The sequence below is a fragment of the Pseudophryne corroboree genome, chromosome 3 (assembly GCF_028390025.1).
Source record: "Pseudophryne corroboree isolate aPseCor3 chromosome 3, aPseCor3.hap2, whole genome shotgun sequence".
NCBI classification, from domain to species: domain Eukaryota; kingdom Metazoa; phylum Chordata; class Amphibia; order Anura; family Myobatrachidae; genus Pseudophryne; species Pseudophryne corroboree.
Genome location: NC_086446.1, coordinates 67,022,101 through 67,038,291, shown reverse-complemented (window position 1 = coordinate 67,038,291; position 16,191 = coordinate 67,022,101). Strand labels below are relative to the sequence as shown.

At 47.5% G+C, this 16,191-nt stretch overlaps 2 protein-coding genes across 2 annotated transcripts in view; one reads left to right on the top strand and one right to left on the bottom strand.

The window, feature by feature from the left end:
- The window catches only part of LOC135057166 (uncharacterized), a 264,057-nt gene that overhangs the window by 171,174 nt on the left and 76,692 nt on the right, over positions 1 to 16,191 (top strand). The gene's annotated exons all lie outside the window — the stretch shown is intronic.
- LOC135054751 (gastrula zinc finger protein XlCGF57.1-like) overlaps positions 1,964 to 16,191 on the bottom strand; it is a 38,051-nt gene continuing 23,823 nt past the window's right edge. The window contains exons 3-4 of the mRNA XM_063958057.1: positions 15,268 to 15,346; positions 1,964 to 3,572 (exon numbers count right to left, since the gene is read on the bottom strand). Of these exons, the coding sequence (XP_063814127.1) occupies positions 2,443 to 3,572; positions 15,268 to 15,346 (1,209 nt within the window). The 3' untranslated portion in view covers positions 1,964 to 2,442. The remainder of the gene's footprint in view (positions 3,573 to 15,267; positions 15,347 to 16,191) is intronic.

The following is a 16,191-nucleotide window of genomic DNA, read 5'->3' as shown; positions in this document are numbered from 1 at the left end:
TATTTATGCCCCACACACAATGCAATCTCCTGGTCCTACAATCCCATTGTCCATTGGCCGAAGGAATTCGGCCCTGCATCATAACAAAAGGTCATAGGGTGATTCATACAGGTGGGCTGTGACGATTTCCAACAGCTCAGGTGGGTGGGAAACTGGGTTTCCCGCCGCATACCTGAGTATGAGTAAATAATAGAAATGGACATAAACTTCTTATGTCCATAACTATTCGCACGAGCGATTAATACGCTCCAAACCAACACCGGAATATTGCTAATTAAATACTCTTCCGATGGGTACCAAACACTACTGTATGATTCCTGTCAGACCCTTCGTACAATACAAAGAGGGATTCCTCAGCTCAGGGACATTCTATATTAACCAAACTTTCAGAAATCATTAAAGGGATCATGATCTATAAACTACATTAATTATGAAAATTATGTAACGAATGAGTCGCACGCTACGACTACATAAACTCTACCGTAAATACGCATACCGCGCCTGCGAGTGCACGCTATCGCGGGTATGCGCCTTCACGGGAGAGCGTACGCATGCGCAGCGCGGACCAGTGTGCGGTGCAAATATGGCAACGTGCATAGAGACATTTTTCTGACTTTGACAGCTTCAACTGTAAGTCACTGTTTTCCGGTTTTGATTATGTGCATATGTACTCTGTAACTGGCTGCTGCGGAACCTTTGTGGCGCCATATAAATAAAGGATAATAAAATAATAATGCGCAAATCACTGGAAAATAGCCGCGGTGGGTTTTGCCGCTCTGCAGCAAATGAAGGGCCGACAGAGAGGTAAGTATAGTTAAATGGGTGCAGTGTATAGTTAAATGGGCCCCCCTGCACCGCTCACCTTGCACCCGTTATAGATACACCAGTGTTTGGACGATGGTTCGCCCATCTCATCTAACGATTGGTTAGGTTTATGAACAAATGATCTTGTGCATACACACTAATCAATCTTCCGCCTGATATGTCTGGCCAGCAGATCTCATTCACATATATGCCCGCCCACTTGTGATGTCATGCCCAATGGATTCTGCCGCCGACCTATCGCACGGTTGGGCGGGTCAACCCTCCACACAGGTAGATGTACCCATATATCTGCAATGGCCGTGCTGCAGGGCTGAAATTATATCTCTGCGAAAGATGGCGTTCATAGTGGTATCGACTGTACATGCGAGACGATGGTCCAGCCGATGTTTCAGCTGTATGAACGATATTTTGACAAGTGTGTCCCCAGCTTAAGACTCGGCCTAATTCAGACCTGATCGCAGCAGCAAAATCTTTCTCTAATGGGCAAAACCATGTGCACTGCAGGTGTGGCAGATGTAACATGTGCAGAGAGAGTTAGATTTGGGTGGGTTATATTGTTTGTGCAGGGTAACCACTGGCTGCTTTATTTTTACACCGCAGATTAAACACACCCCACCCAAATCTAACTCTCTCTGCACATGTTACATCTGCCCCACCTGCACTGCATATGGTTTTGCCCATTAGAGAATGATTTTGCTGCTGCGATCAGGTCTGAATTAGGCCCTATCTTGGGCCCTAAGCAAGTTACTGGTTTTAGCCCCCATCCTCCCCCTGCCAGGAGATTAGAGTATAGGAGTATTGTTATATGGAGTAAGAAACAGTGAATTAAAATGCTTAACATGATAGCGGAGACGTAGGAAAGGTGGGGCTTAGTGTCTGTACGCAATATGGCGCGATATACGAGCGGAGCTGCTTACCATCCTTGGCCTTAAATTTTGTATCCTCTTTGCATCACAGGAGCAGCGCAACACCACTCACAGGGGCAGATGTATTAACCTGGAGAAGACATAAGTAAGTGATAAACCAGTGATAAGTGGTGATAAACGCACCAGCCAATCAGCTCCAATATGCAAATTGACAGAAGCTGACTGGCTGGTGCGTTTATCACCTTGCACTTAACACTGCTTTATCACTTCCTTATGCCTTCTCCAGATTAATACATCTGCCCCACAGTGTGCTACAGACGCTACTTGACCCACAGAGGAATTAGATTTAATCATGTACAAAGTTGCAGATGAGACACAAAGGAAATTGGCGTGAGAAAAAGCTGCAGCACTTTGGTATACAGATTTAGACTCAAACGCACATAGATGTACATATGCAGCACATCAGATTGGTCAGTGCAATGTTATTTTATCACTCACAGCTGTTTCATTTATGTGATTAAAACACACATTTGGAGGTAGAAAGACGCTCAGCGTGAGCATGTTGCCCGGAACCTGGTGCGCTGTGGGGGGCTGTTTGGTTCAATTGAAGGCCCAGTGTATGAAAACACACCTGTAGGCTACATAATGACTTACACCTCAATGTTCGGTTACGTCATATCTCTCTTTGTCGTGCATAACCGGTTTGGAAGAATGGTATAATGCGTGCTGTATCTCATCACCAAGAAGGGTTCTACCTGTGTGTCTGTATGTGTCTATATAAGGTGCTCTTCTGCCTAAAGCATCTGCTGCATACGGTGCAGGTAAACGGTTTCTCTCCCGTGTGAATTCTCTGGTGCTGAACCAGGGTGGTCTTGATGGTAAAAGTTTTGCCACATTCCGTGCAGGAAAATGGTTTCTTCCCCGTATGGACCCTCAGATGCCTGACCAGGCCCGAGTTATTGGTGAAGCACTTCCCGCACTCGGAACAAGGCAACTTCTTCCCCGTGTGAACCGCCTGGTGCCTAACCAGATCCGAGCTGATGGTGAAACATTTCTCACACTCGGCGCATGTATATGGCCTCGCTCCGGTGTGGCACTTCTGGTGCCGGACAAGCCGCGACTTTAGGAAGAAAGATTTGCCGCATTCGGTACAGCGGAACGGCTTGTCTTCTGTGTGATACCTGAGGTGGGTGTTGAGATTGGACAGACTGGAGAAACATTTGCCGCAGTCGGTGCACACGTGCGGCTTCCCTCTTGCATGCATCATTTGGTGTCTCTCAAGCTTGGACTTCACCACGAAACGTTTTCCGCATTCATTGCAGCTGAACGGCTTCTCCCCCGTGTGGTATTTCTGATGAGCATTGAGATTTGATTTGCTAGTGAAACACCGGCCACATTCAGGGCAAGTAAACGGCTTCTCGCCGGTGTGGATCCTTCCATGGGTGACCAGGTTGACTCTAGAGGTGAAGGACTTTCCACACTGACTGCAAGCATAACGTCTGGCTCCTTTCTGACCTTTACCATGGTCCTCTGTACAGAAGTGTTCAGCATTTGTGGATGAGTGATTTGTACGAGGATGATCTGGAAGACTATAACGCTCAGTGTCTGAGACACTTCCTTCTCCGCATGAGTTTGATTCCTCCTTAATTTTAACACAGATATAATCTAACGGTATATGGTCTGTGGGTGTACAGTTTATGGTGTCTGTAAGATCCTCATCTTCAGAAGACTCTGATTCCTCCTTAATATGAACAGATGTATATTCTATATGATCTGTGGGTGTATACATGTCAGGGTCTGTGAGGTTTCCTCCTTCACATGAGACTGGTTCCTCCTTCATATGCACAGATAGACAATCAGTTGTAGCATCTTTAGGTAAATCTGTTGGAAAGAAAAGCAATACGGTTAATCTGAGAATATATAATTTATTTCTCAATACCACAAGTCCTTTTCTCTATTACTTAACTAAGCAAAAGTGAATCCAAGGTGCCACAAATGTATTGTAAATTCCAACAGATCCACCAGAGTTCACAAGTCACGACTGCCCCCAGTAATCACCCATCAGGTCAAGACTGTGCAGAAGTCCGGGCAGGTGGGATTATTATACAAGTGATAGGACAAACCAAGATCAGGTGACTGGAGTTCCAGAGGAGACACACCCCTATCATGGAGGATAGTGCTAAATGGATGTGGATAAAAAAAAGATGGAAAGTGCACTAGTTGATGAGCCAAAGGGTCATATGTATGGCCAAACTTTTGTAATGATAGCAAAATGAGGTTGGAGTGGACCTTAAAAAGTTAAGTGTAAGTTTGTATTCACCTCCCTTTTAAGTGTCCCTCACCCCTTGAAAGGCATGAGGATAGTGCCTGGTGGAGCTTCTTTATAAGCTAAGTAGGTTGACCATCATTAGCTTTGATCCAAGAGCGCTCCCTTGCCCATAACACTTGCAATAATGGGAAAAATTATTTTTAGTTAACTGGGTATCCAAGACGTGTTGACAATTGATGCTGGATGATAATAATTATTGCTGAAAAGACAAGCAATTGAAAACCAAAACTTAAACAATGGTTTGAGAAGATAAATGGACCTAAAACATGAGGTCCTAATTTGAGGAGGAACCTTTAGATTGAGGTTCTCTTTAGAAGGCCTCACATAACAGAGAAGAGACGCTCTGTGCTGACCGTTTAACTTGCCATGTTTTGTCCTAGATCTAGAGCAATATGGCTCTACTCTTTGACCAGATTACGAGAATGAGATGCCTCCATCAATATGTGGGTCTGCAGTGAATAGTGAAGATGTTTTTTCTAATTTTTGAAGATGATCGACTGGTGGTCATGATACCGGAGAAGTAAGTTGAGTGTAGATGATTTATTATTGCCATGATACCCAATGCACTTTACATTTTTCAGTTTATTGTAACAATGAAAATGGAGTATGATTCCAACCTGCAGACCTCTGCCCAATACAATATCCAAACACAAGTTCACACAAAAGTACCCGAATAACTAGGTCTTGGAGAAAAGGAGACAAGTGAAAATCGTTTTAATGGTCTTGTAGGAAGGAAGAGACAAAAATGTAAACAATTTAAGAACAAGGAGATTTATGGTAGACTTACTGCGAAGTACACTGGTTTCCACAGGGTATAATATCGGGGTGTACAGTTGGATCTTGATCCGAGGCACCAACAGCCTAAAGCTTTGACTGTTCCCAGGATGCACCGCACCGCCTCCTCTATAGCCCCGCCTCCAGGCACTAGAGCTCAGTTTCGTTAACCAGTCCAATGCAGTAGCAGGTAAGAGAGACGGCAGATGTTAGTCACATAGAACCACATTCTCACGACAGGAGAAGGGACTAGCGGCTAATGCCATACAAACCCAAAGAAGCTAAGTGTGTCAGGGTGGGCGTCCTGTGGAAACCAGTGTACCTCGCAGAAAGAGATTTAACAATAGTAAGTCTACCATAAATCTCCTTTTCTGCAGCGGGGTACGCTGGTATTCCACAGGGAATAATATCGGGGATGTCCTAAAGCAGTTCCTCACGGGAGGGGATGCACTGCAGCGGGTACAAGAACCCGGCGTCCACGGAAGCATCCTGGGAGGAGGATGTATCAAAGTCATAGAAACTAATGAACGTGCTCACTGAGGACCACGAAGCAGCCTTGCACAATTGTTCAGCGGACGCGCCACGTCGTGCCACCCAAGAAGGTTCAACAGACCAAGTAGAATGGGCTTTGATAGCAGCAGGAGCTGGGAGACCAGCCTGTGCATAGGCTTGTTCAATCACCATTTTAATCCATCTGGCCAAGGGTTGCTTATTCGCAGGCCAGCCACGTTTGTGAAAACCAAAAAGTACAAAAAGGGCATCTGACTTCCTGAGGGAGGCAGTCCTTTCCACATAAATACGGAGAGCCCGTACCACATCCAAAGACCACTCTTTGGAGGACAAACCAGAAGAGATAAAGGCCGGAACCACAATCTCTTGGTTAATCCGAAAAGATGATACCACCTTAGGTAGGTAACCAGGGAGAGTTCGAAGAACTGCCCGGTCCCGGTGAAAAACCAGAAAGGGTGGACGACAGGACAAAGCGCCTAAGTCAGAAACTCTCCTAGCAGAGGCAATAGCCAGCAAAAACACAACCTTAAGTGTGAGACATTTAAGATCAACAGACTCAAGAGGTTCAAATGGAGACTCTTGAAGGGCATTCAAAACAATTGACAAATCCCATGGAGCCATAGGAGGAACATAGGGAGGCTGAATCCCTAAAAAACCCTGAGTGAATGTATGAACATCAGGAATAGATGCAATTTTTATCTGAAACCACACCAACAAGGCAGATATATGAACCTTGAGGAAGGCCAGACGAAGTCATAAGTCCAGGCCTTGTTACAGGAAAGCCAAAAGTCCTGGAAGTATTGAATTTGTATGCATCAGAATTCTTACCAGCACACCAGGTGAAGTAAGAATTCCAGACTCTATAATAAATCCGAGCCGAAGCCGGTTTACGGCCTTTCAACATAGTTTGGATGACCTCCTCAGAAATCATTTGGTTCTCATGAGCCACGCCGTCAAAGCCAGTCTGGCCAGGTCCGGGTAGACACAAGGGCTCTGAACGAGGAGGTCTGGGCGTTGAGGAAGTAGAAGAGAACACTCTATTGATAGACCCTGCAGGTCTGAGAACCAGTGCCGTCTGGGCCATGCTGGAGCGACTAGAAGTAGTATTCCTCTTTCTTGCTTGAACTTCCTAGAACCCTGGGCAGGAGTGACACTGGAGGGAACACGTATGTCGGCCAAAAAGTTCCATGGAATTACCAGTGCGTCCACAAATGTTGCTCGAGGATCTCTTATCCTTGGATCCAAAGACCGGATACTTGTGATTTTGTTGAGACGCCATCAGGTCCACATCTGGTAGGCCCCACTTGCCACTAAGAGTTGAAAGACTTTCGGATGAAGACTCAACTCTTCGGCGTGAACGTCCTGACGACTGAGGAAATCCGCTTCCCAGTTGAGGATTCCGGGGATGAACACTGCTGATATCGCTGGTAGATGGCGTTTCTCACCACAGAGGATTTTTGATACTTCTAGCATCGCCATGCGGCTTTGAGTGCCGCCTTGATGATTTATGTACGCCACCTGGTGGGGTTGTCTGATTGTACTTGAACAGGCCTGTTCTGTACCAGAGGCAGGTCTAGTGTCAACGCATTAAACACTGCCTGCAATTCCAGAATGTTTATCGGCAGGAGAGATTCCTCCCTGGTCCACCGACCCTGGAGAGAGTGTTGCTCCAACCCCGCAGACTGGTGTCCGTTGTCAGGAGGACCCACTTGGAAAGCCAGAAGGGATGGCCCCTGCTCAGCTGTTGATCCTGTAGCCACCTGCCTAGTGACAGACGAACCTCCAGAGTCAAGGATATCATTTGAGTCCTGATGCGGTGAGACAAGCCGTCCCACTTGGAAAGGATTAACCTCTGTAGAGGGTGAGAGCGAAATTAAGTGTACTCCACCATGTCAAAATTAGACACCATGAGGCCTAGTACTTGCATCACCGAGTGTATCGACACTCTGGGGCGAGAGAGGAAATATCTGATCCTGTCCTGAAGCTTAAGGACTTTCTCTGAAGCCAGAAACAATCTTTGGCTGTGTGTGTCCAGCAGTGCCCCCAGGTGCTCCGAGCAGGGACCAGCGAGGACTTTTTCAGTTGATGAGCCACCCGTGGTCTTGTAGGAAATGGACAGTCAGTTCCAGATGACTGACATCTTGGGAGTTCACCAGGATCAACAAGTCATCCAGATACGGCAGGATCCCGATTCCCTGATGACGGGAAGAGCCGTCATCATGGCCATTACCTTGGTGAATATCCGAGGGGCCATGGCCAGTCCAAAAGGCAGGGCCTGGAATTGATACTGTAGGTTGCCAATAGCAAACCGCAGATAGTGCTGATGCGACATGGCAATAGGAATATGCAGGTAAGCATCCTGTATGTGTGGACATAACATATAGTCTTCGGGTTCCATGGCCAGTACAATAGAGCGCAGAGTTTCCATACAGAATATGGAGACACTCACAAATTTGTTCAATGACTTGAGGCTGAGTATAGGCCAGACGGACCCATTTGCTTCGGAACTAGAAATAGGGTCGAATAGTATCTCCTGCCTCTCTGGGACAGATGTACCGGCATTACCACTCCTGTTTCCAGGAGGGATTGTACAACCAAGTATAGAGCTTGCGCTTTTAACAGATCCGCAGGGATAACCATTGTGCAAAACTGGCGAGGGGGACGTCTCTTGAAAGAGACTGCATACCCGTGAGAGACAACTTCCTCTACCCAGGCGTCTGAAGTGGTCTGTAACCAGGCCTGGGCGAACTACAGAAGTCGGCCTCCCACCCTGGGGTCCCCCAGGGGGAGGCCCGCCCCATCATGCAACAGGCTTGTCTTGTTTAGAAGCAGGCTGACGGGGAAACCCAGAATTGTTTAGAGTTAGTCTTAGTGGTTTTGGAAGCACGAGCCTGTCGCTGATACGCTTGATGCTTTGCTTTCCCTGGAGGTTGAAAGGAACGAAAGGTGGTGATTTTAGCCTTCAGAGCAGAAGGATTAGTATTTGGGAGACACGCAGTCTTGGCCATAGCCAAGTCAGTTACAATCTTATTCAGATCCTCCCCAAATAGGATGTCTCCTTTAAAAGGGAGCACCTCCAAGGTCTTATTGGAGGCCAGGTCAATCTTCCAGGACCTCAAACACATAATTCGACGATCCAGGACAGACGTAGTAGATGCCTTGGCCGCCATTACTCCTGCGTCAGAGGCCGCCTCCTGAATATAGTGGGAGGCTGTGGTAATAGAAGACAGATATTGACTGGCAGTGACAGAAAAAATCCTGAGGCAGCTTATCTTCAATTGCCTGAACCCATGCTTCAATTCCTTTTGCAGCCCAAGAGGCTGCCATAGTGGGTCTATGCACAGCACCTGTAAGAGTGTAAATATACTTCAGGCAACCCTCCACACGCTTATCCGTCAGTTCCTTCAGCAAGGTGACAGTGGTGACAGGCAGAGTCGAGGACACCACAAGACGGGCGACATGAGAGTTCACCGGCGGTGGAGTCTCCCATTTGTTACTCAACTCCGCAGGGATAGAATAACGAGCTAGCATCTTCTTGGACAGGGAAAACTTTTTTCCTGGAGACGCACAGGATTCCTGACGTATGTCAATTAAATGGTCAGAGTGTGGTAAGACTACCTTAGCAACCTTCTGACGTTTGAATTTATTAGGTTTCTTAGACGTAGAAGTGGGTTCAGCGTCATCCTCCATTTGGAGAATCAGCTTAATAGCCTCCACTAGGTCAGGAACATCAACCTGTGTTATAGACTCCTCATCAGAAGCAACTGTATCAGTGTCTGACGGATCAGTATATTTCCCATCTTTATCAGATGAATTATCCGAAATATTAGTGGATTGGGAGGAAGAAATGGCCCGCTTAGAGGACCCCTTGGCCCCTTTCGAGGGGCGAGGGGTAGGTTGAGCAATCAAAGATTGATATAATTTTTGCACCTGAGTAGATAGTGAATCCGCCCATGTCGGGTTCACCACAGGGACAATATGTGGCTGTAATAGCACAGGAGGGTCCACAGGGGGCGTGAGACGCGATACTAGTGTAGATAGCATATTTGAAATGCTTCCCAGGGTGGTTCCTGAGTGGCCACAGGTGCTACTGGCTGACTGGGAGATGTATGACACATAGTGCGAGAACCAGTAGCTAAAACTTCCCCGTCAGGTAAATCCATGGTGCAAGCATTGCATGATGCAGGAGCGTCCGCGGATTTCCCGCCCTGTGTAGCAGACATTATAGTGAATGTAGCCTTAGAGCGTGACAGTACAACATAATCAGGCAAATAAAATACCTGAAAAATAACCCACTGTGTTATGTGACAGTAAATACTGAGCACAAACAGAAAATTTGAGCGGTATGAGGTGACTGAAACACACAGAGAAAAATACAAAATAATATATCCTGTGTAGTACTATAATATATATTTTTATATATGAGAGAGAGAGAGAGAGAGAGAGAGACCCTGACGCACCTAGCCTCCCAGGGTACAGAATATAGTGATAGCGAGTAGTGGATACACAAAAGTGGAATCCACATAGCAGCTCCAGGCACACACACACACACACACACACACACACACACACACACACACACACACACACACACACACACACACACACACACACACACACACAGAGTCACATGTACAATGCAGACGTTATTACATATAAATAATAAAACTGCACTGGACTAGTAATTTACATATATCACTATGTATGAGTATAGCTATAACAATGCACAGTAAATACTGGATGTATATCACAGAATGCTTGTACTAAATATTCAGATAGCAGTACACTTGTTCTTAACTAACAATGTCTAAAATTCCATGTAAATTCCATGCTGTAAATGCACAGCACTGATGAGACAGGCGGCTTTACAGAGGAGACAGAGCCCTGCAGTCCCAGAGTTCAGCCCAGCTAGTAGTGAAGATGGCACCAAAATCTCAGTCAGGGAATGAGGGAGAGAGAAATGCAGCTTCAGGGCGGGAACACCAGCAGTAGATGGCGCCCAGAGATGGGGGAGGGGCTACAGGTCAGCGGCTTATCTCCTATGCTGGACTTCACCACCGGGTACTATGGAGCCTATAATAAACGGATTTTTGTAAATCCGACCTGTGGCCTGGTGGATATAGTGAGGTCCCTGTGCTGCACAGTGTCCATGCCAGCGGCGCGGACCGTCTACTGGGATCGCGAACAGAACGCAATTCGGCAGGTCCCACCTGGGGGACCCTCTTACCTCCTCCCTGATGTGCAGCCACGCGATCCGGAGAGCGTCAGCGGTGTGTGCCTGAAGTCCAGTGCGCCTCCGCTGCAAGTACTCTGGAACCAGGCCGCGGGAGTATGCAGCGCTGCTGGGGCAGGTGATGGAGCCGCAGCACAGTATGTCAGAATGACATATAAAGTGCTGCGGCCCTTGAAGTCTTCTAAAAAAGCTTTTTTCAGGAATACCAGTGTACCCCGCTGCAGAAATGAAGGTTTTCCAATAAAGATCATTATAGAGTTAAAAAAAAAAAAAAAAAAAGTTGAGCTTCAGAAGTAGAAGACAAAGAGGATGAGGGGGGAATCAAACCATGGAGAGAAATAAAGTGGAGTGACAAACTACCAGCTGATCACCTCCTATCATTTTCAAACACAGCGTGTAACACGGCAGTTGGGAGCCGATTGGTTGGTACTTTATCCCTCTCCGAGGTTTGATACATCTCTCGCTACAGTTTTAAATGGAACGTTAGAAAATCTAACTATTCTGCATGCTTGGGTCAAGCAGCCAGCAAATGAAGTGTGGAAAACAAGAGTAAGAAAACTTAAACATGGTTGACCTAAACAGGTATGTCTTCCGAGACCGATCCATGAATAAGTTAAATGGGCTAATTAGATGTCGTCAGTTCTCTGTATTCAGCCATAAAACATGCGTTGTCTGGACCGCGTCTCCCCAACACCCCTAAAACACAGCCACGATACCCCCTCCTGCCCAGCGAACGCCTCTGCCTGTCAATTTAGGAACAGGCGTTCGCACGTGTAAGATGCCGTCGCATCTAACTGTGTGCGCACGCACAGTGCGGCTTCTGCGCATGCGCATATTGCATCTGAACGCTGCTGAATTAGCCCCTTAGGCATGTTCTTGGATGCAACAGACAAATAACAGCCAAAAACTGTTGCTATGGGCAACTCCGCCACTTTTCATTTTTTTAAAGCTTTAATAAATCTACCCATTACTGAGACTAGCAGTAGTTCTGACATGGCCCAAATTTTGTTATCAAGTCAACTATTCTTTAATAATGCTGTGGGTACATTAATAATCTATGAATGGTCTCAAGGAACAGTCTTCTTTCGGAAAATAAAGAAATATCCTTTTGCTGCAGAAATAACAGATGTGATGCCTCCTTCCAGAATGTACACTAAGGGGTACATTTACTAAGCAGTGATAAGAGCAGAGAAGTGAGCCAGTGGAGAAGTTGCCCATGGCAACCAATGAGCACTGAAGTAACATCTATAATTTGCATACTATAAAATGATACAGAGCTGCTGATTGGTTGATGGGGAAATTTCTCCACTGGCTCACTTCTCCGCTATTATCACTGCTTAGTAAATGTACCCCTAAGTTTTGGCCATAATAAGAGGAAAATCCTGATTTTGTGGTGCAGCAGCTCCCGGCACAAGTTTGATAGTCCCTTTAGAAGAACTATGAGGTAATAGTGTCCCAGCAATATATTTAAATTAAAATATAAAGGGCATTGGGAATTACGAAGATGAAGTAGAAACTTCCAAAGCAGTAACCTGTACATGGTGACTGGTATTTAATAAATGTGCAAAGAAATTAAAATATGAAGACCAAGACAAATGTTCCAGACAGTTTTATCATCCTTATGACGGTCAGAAAGTTAGGGGTCTGTTCATGAAGCAGTGAAAAGAGTGAAGTGAGCCTGTGGAGAAGTTGCCCATGGCAACCAACCAGCTGCTCCGTACAATTGTTTAGTTTGCAAATTATAAATGTTACGTCAATGCTGATTGGTTGCCATGGACAACTTCTCCACTGGCTCACTTCTCCACACTTTTCACTGCTTCATGAATAGACCCCTTAGATACTAAACATTTTTTGTGAGGCAAAAGTCCAAAACTGTTGCAGGCTGTGGGGCATATGTATTAAACCTGGAGAAGTGATAAAGCAGTGATAAGTGGAAGGTGATAACGCACCAGCCAATCATTACGGGTATGAAAAATGAGAGTTAGGAGCTGATTGGCTGGTGCGTTATCACCTTCCACTTATCACTGCTTTATCAATTCTCCAGGCTTAATACACCTGCCCCAGTGTGTGAAAAATGACACGAGCTGATTGGCTGGAACTTTATCTCTCTCCAAAGCTTAGTACATATACCTCCAAGTGACAAAACATAAGAAAAAGAAATCATGACTCGGAATAGAGGACCTAGAATTACATGCATAGAAACTGCATTGACAGAGTAAAGTCTGAGGACATCGAATTATCAGTTGGCGAGATAGATGTGAACCCGACATTACCAGTAGCAATGTGTGCGCCGAATAATCTGGATTGGTGGGGTCCACGCGGCAACCCAGTATTATCACACAGAACCCCAGGTTAGCATCACTAGGCAACAACTGACTAACAGGGGAGATATAAATGCATTGTCAGGGACAGGCAGAGGATGGGGTAAGTGGCAGAAGCTTGTAAAATGGTATGACAAACTGACGTCACGTCTGCAAAGCAATCAGTCACTGTTAGCCTGCTCCTAATATGGCCACATGCTGCAGAGGAGACAAGGAAAGCATAGTAGGCACATTTAGTATACACTATACCAGGGGTGGGCAATTATTTCAGCTGAGGGGCCACTTGACATTTCCTGTCAGTATCCGAGGGCCACATACAAAATAGCAGCTCGCCCCACTTGCCAAAAATATAGGGATGTGGCTTCATGTGGAAGGGGTGTGGGCAAAAAATAATACAGATTCATATTAGGCTGCACAATAGTCTCCATTATTCAAATTGCGCCACACAGCGCCACTTACACACATTACACCAGGTAGAGCCCCTTTTACACACATTACGGCAGGTAGAGAGCCTTTTTACACATTAACATTTTATTTAGGATAATTATTGTGCAGCAAGCAAATTATCCAGTGTCTTATGGCCCCTGGGGAAAGGTGTGACACGGTGACAGAACACGGTGGGGGTGACACAGTGACAGAACACGGTGGGGGTGACACGGTGACAGAACACGGTGGGGGTGACAGAACACGGGGGGGTGACAAAGTGACAGAACACGGTGGGGGTGACACGGTGACAGAACATGGGGGGGTGACACGGTGACAGATCACGGGGGGGGGTGACACGGTGACAGAACACGGGGGGGGGGGGGGTGACACGGTGACAGAACACGGGGAGGGGGGGTGACAGTGACAGAACACGGGTGTGTGACACAGTGACAGAAAACGGTGGGGGTGACACAGTGACAGAACACGGGGAGGGGGGGTGACAGTGACAGAACATGGTGGGGGTGACACGGTGACAGAACACGGGGAGGAGGGTGACAGTGACAGAACACGGTGGGGGTGACAGTGACAGAACACGGATGTGTGACACGGTGACAGAACATGGGGGGTGTGACACAGTGAAAGAACACGGGGAGAGGGGGTGACAGAACACGGTGGAGGTGACAGTGACAGAACACGGGGGGGGGGGGGTGACATGGTGACAGAACATGGTGGGGTTGACAGCGACAGAACACGGGGAGGTGACACAGTGACAGAACACGGGGGGTGTGACACAGTGACAGAACACGGGGAGGTGACACAGTGACAGAACACGGGGGGTGTGACACAGTGACATAACACGGGGAGGTGACACAGTGACAGAACACGGGGGGTGTGACAGTGACAGAACACGGGGGGGTGACATAGTGACAGAACACGGGGGGGTGACATAGTGACAGAACACGGGGGGGTGACAGTGACAGAACACGGGGGGGGTGACAGTGACAGAACACGGGGGGGGGGGGGGGTGACATAGTGACAGAACACGGGGTGTGACAGTGACAGAACACAGGGGGTGGTGTGACATAGTGACAGAACACGGGGGGGTGACAGTGACAGAAAACGGGGGGGGGGGTGACAGTGACAGAACACGGGGGGGGGTGACACAGTAACAGAACACGGGGGGGGGTGACATGGTGACAGAACACGGGGGTGAGATGGTGACAGAACACGGGAGAGGTTGGTACAGCGAGAGCTAAAGATCTCTACCCCAAACCTAAAAACAGTCTGACGCCACTGCCCGCACACACAAATATATACACACTATCACACACACACACACACTTTCTTTCACTTTTCCCATTAACTTACTGATCTGGCTGGCAGTGGCAGGAAGGATGGATCTGTAGCAGTCTGGCTCTTGTCCCGTGTAGCCCCGCCCCCTCATCGGCACGTAGCCCAGCCCCCTTCTTGGCTGAACACAGCCGTTGTCACTGGGGACTCTGGAGGCGGGAGAAGGAGGCTGCTACAACGCAGCAGCAGCAGCAGGGGAGAGAGGCGCCGCCGGCAGCTTGGAGGTACTGCAGTGCAGAGCAATGACAAGCAGCTCAGCCGGTCAGGCCGCTTGTCATTGCTCGCTGGTGGGAGGCAGTGGGCCGGGCAGGATCGGTTTGCGGGCCGCATCCGGCCCGCGGGCCGTATTTTGCCCACCCCTACACTATACGGTCATTTCATGGAAAGTATTTAAGTCAGTAATGCAAGGCTTGTGATCTAGATTAACATACAGGCTTCATGTCAGTTGCTGATGTAGTCTCCAGGAGTACGTCAAAGTCCATAGGTCACCTTAATGTGCCTAAACCAGCTAATACATGAGTGTATAGAATAACATTATCTATACTCCATATATTATGTGTGTGTTCATACATATATAATGTGAATTGTATTCAATTTAAACAAGCAGTGAACCAAGAGAAATACTACTCTTACCTGGTGGTGTGTGAGGCGGATGATCCTCAGTCATGATGTCCTTGTACAGACCCCTGTGTCCCTCTATATACTCCCACTCCTGCATGGAGAAATAGACAGTGACAGCCTCACACCTTATAGTAACCGGACACACACAATGACACAGTCATCACCCAGACACCTCCCCTGGTGTTACTGTATAATGCCCCATTCCCAGCAGTCACCTCTCCAGTCATCACCCAGACACATCCCCTGGTGTTACTGTATAATGTCCCATTCCCAGCAGTCACCTCTCCAGTCATCACCCAGACACCTCCCCTGGTGTTACTGTATAATGTCCCATTCCCAGCAGTCACCTCTCCAGTCATCACCCACACACCTCCCCTGGTGTTACTGTATAATGTCCCATTCCCAGCAGTCACCTCTCCAGTCATCACCCAGACACCTCCCCTGGTGTTACTGTATAATGTCCCATTCCCAGCAGTCACCTCTCCAGTCATCATCCAGACACCTCCCCCGGTGTTACTGTATAATGTCCCATTCCCAGCAGTCACCTCTCCAGTCATCACCCAGACACATCCCCTGGTGTTACTGTATAATGTCCCATTCCCAGCAGTCACCTCTCCAGTCATCACCCAGACACCTCCCCTGGTGTTACTGTATAATGTCCCATTCCCAGCAGTCACCTCTCCAGTCATCACCCATACACCTCCCCTGGTGTTACTGTATAATGCCCCATTCCCAGCAGTCACCTCTCCAGTCATCACCCAGACACCTCCCCTGGTGTTACTGTATAATGTCCCATTCCCAGCAGTCACCTCTCCAGTCATCACCCATACACCTCCCCTGGTGTTACTGTATAATGCCCCATTCCCAGCAGTCACCTCTCCAGTCATCACCTAGACACCTCCCCTGGTGTTACAGTATAATGTCCCATTCCCAGCA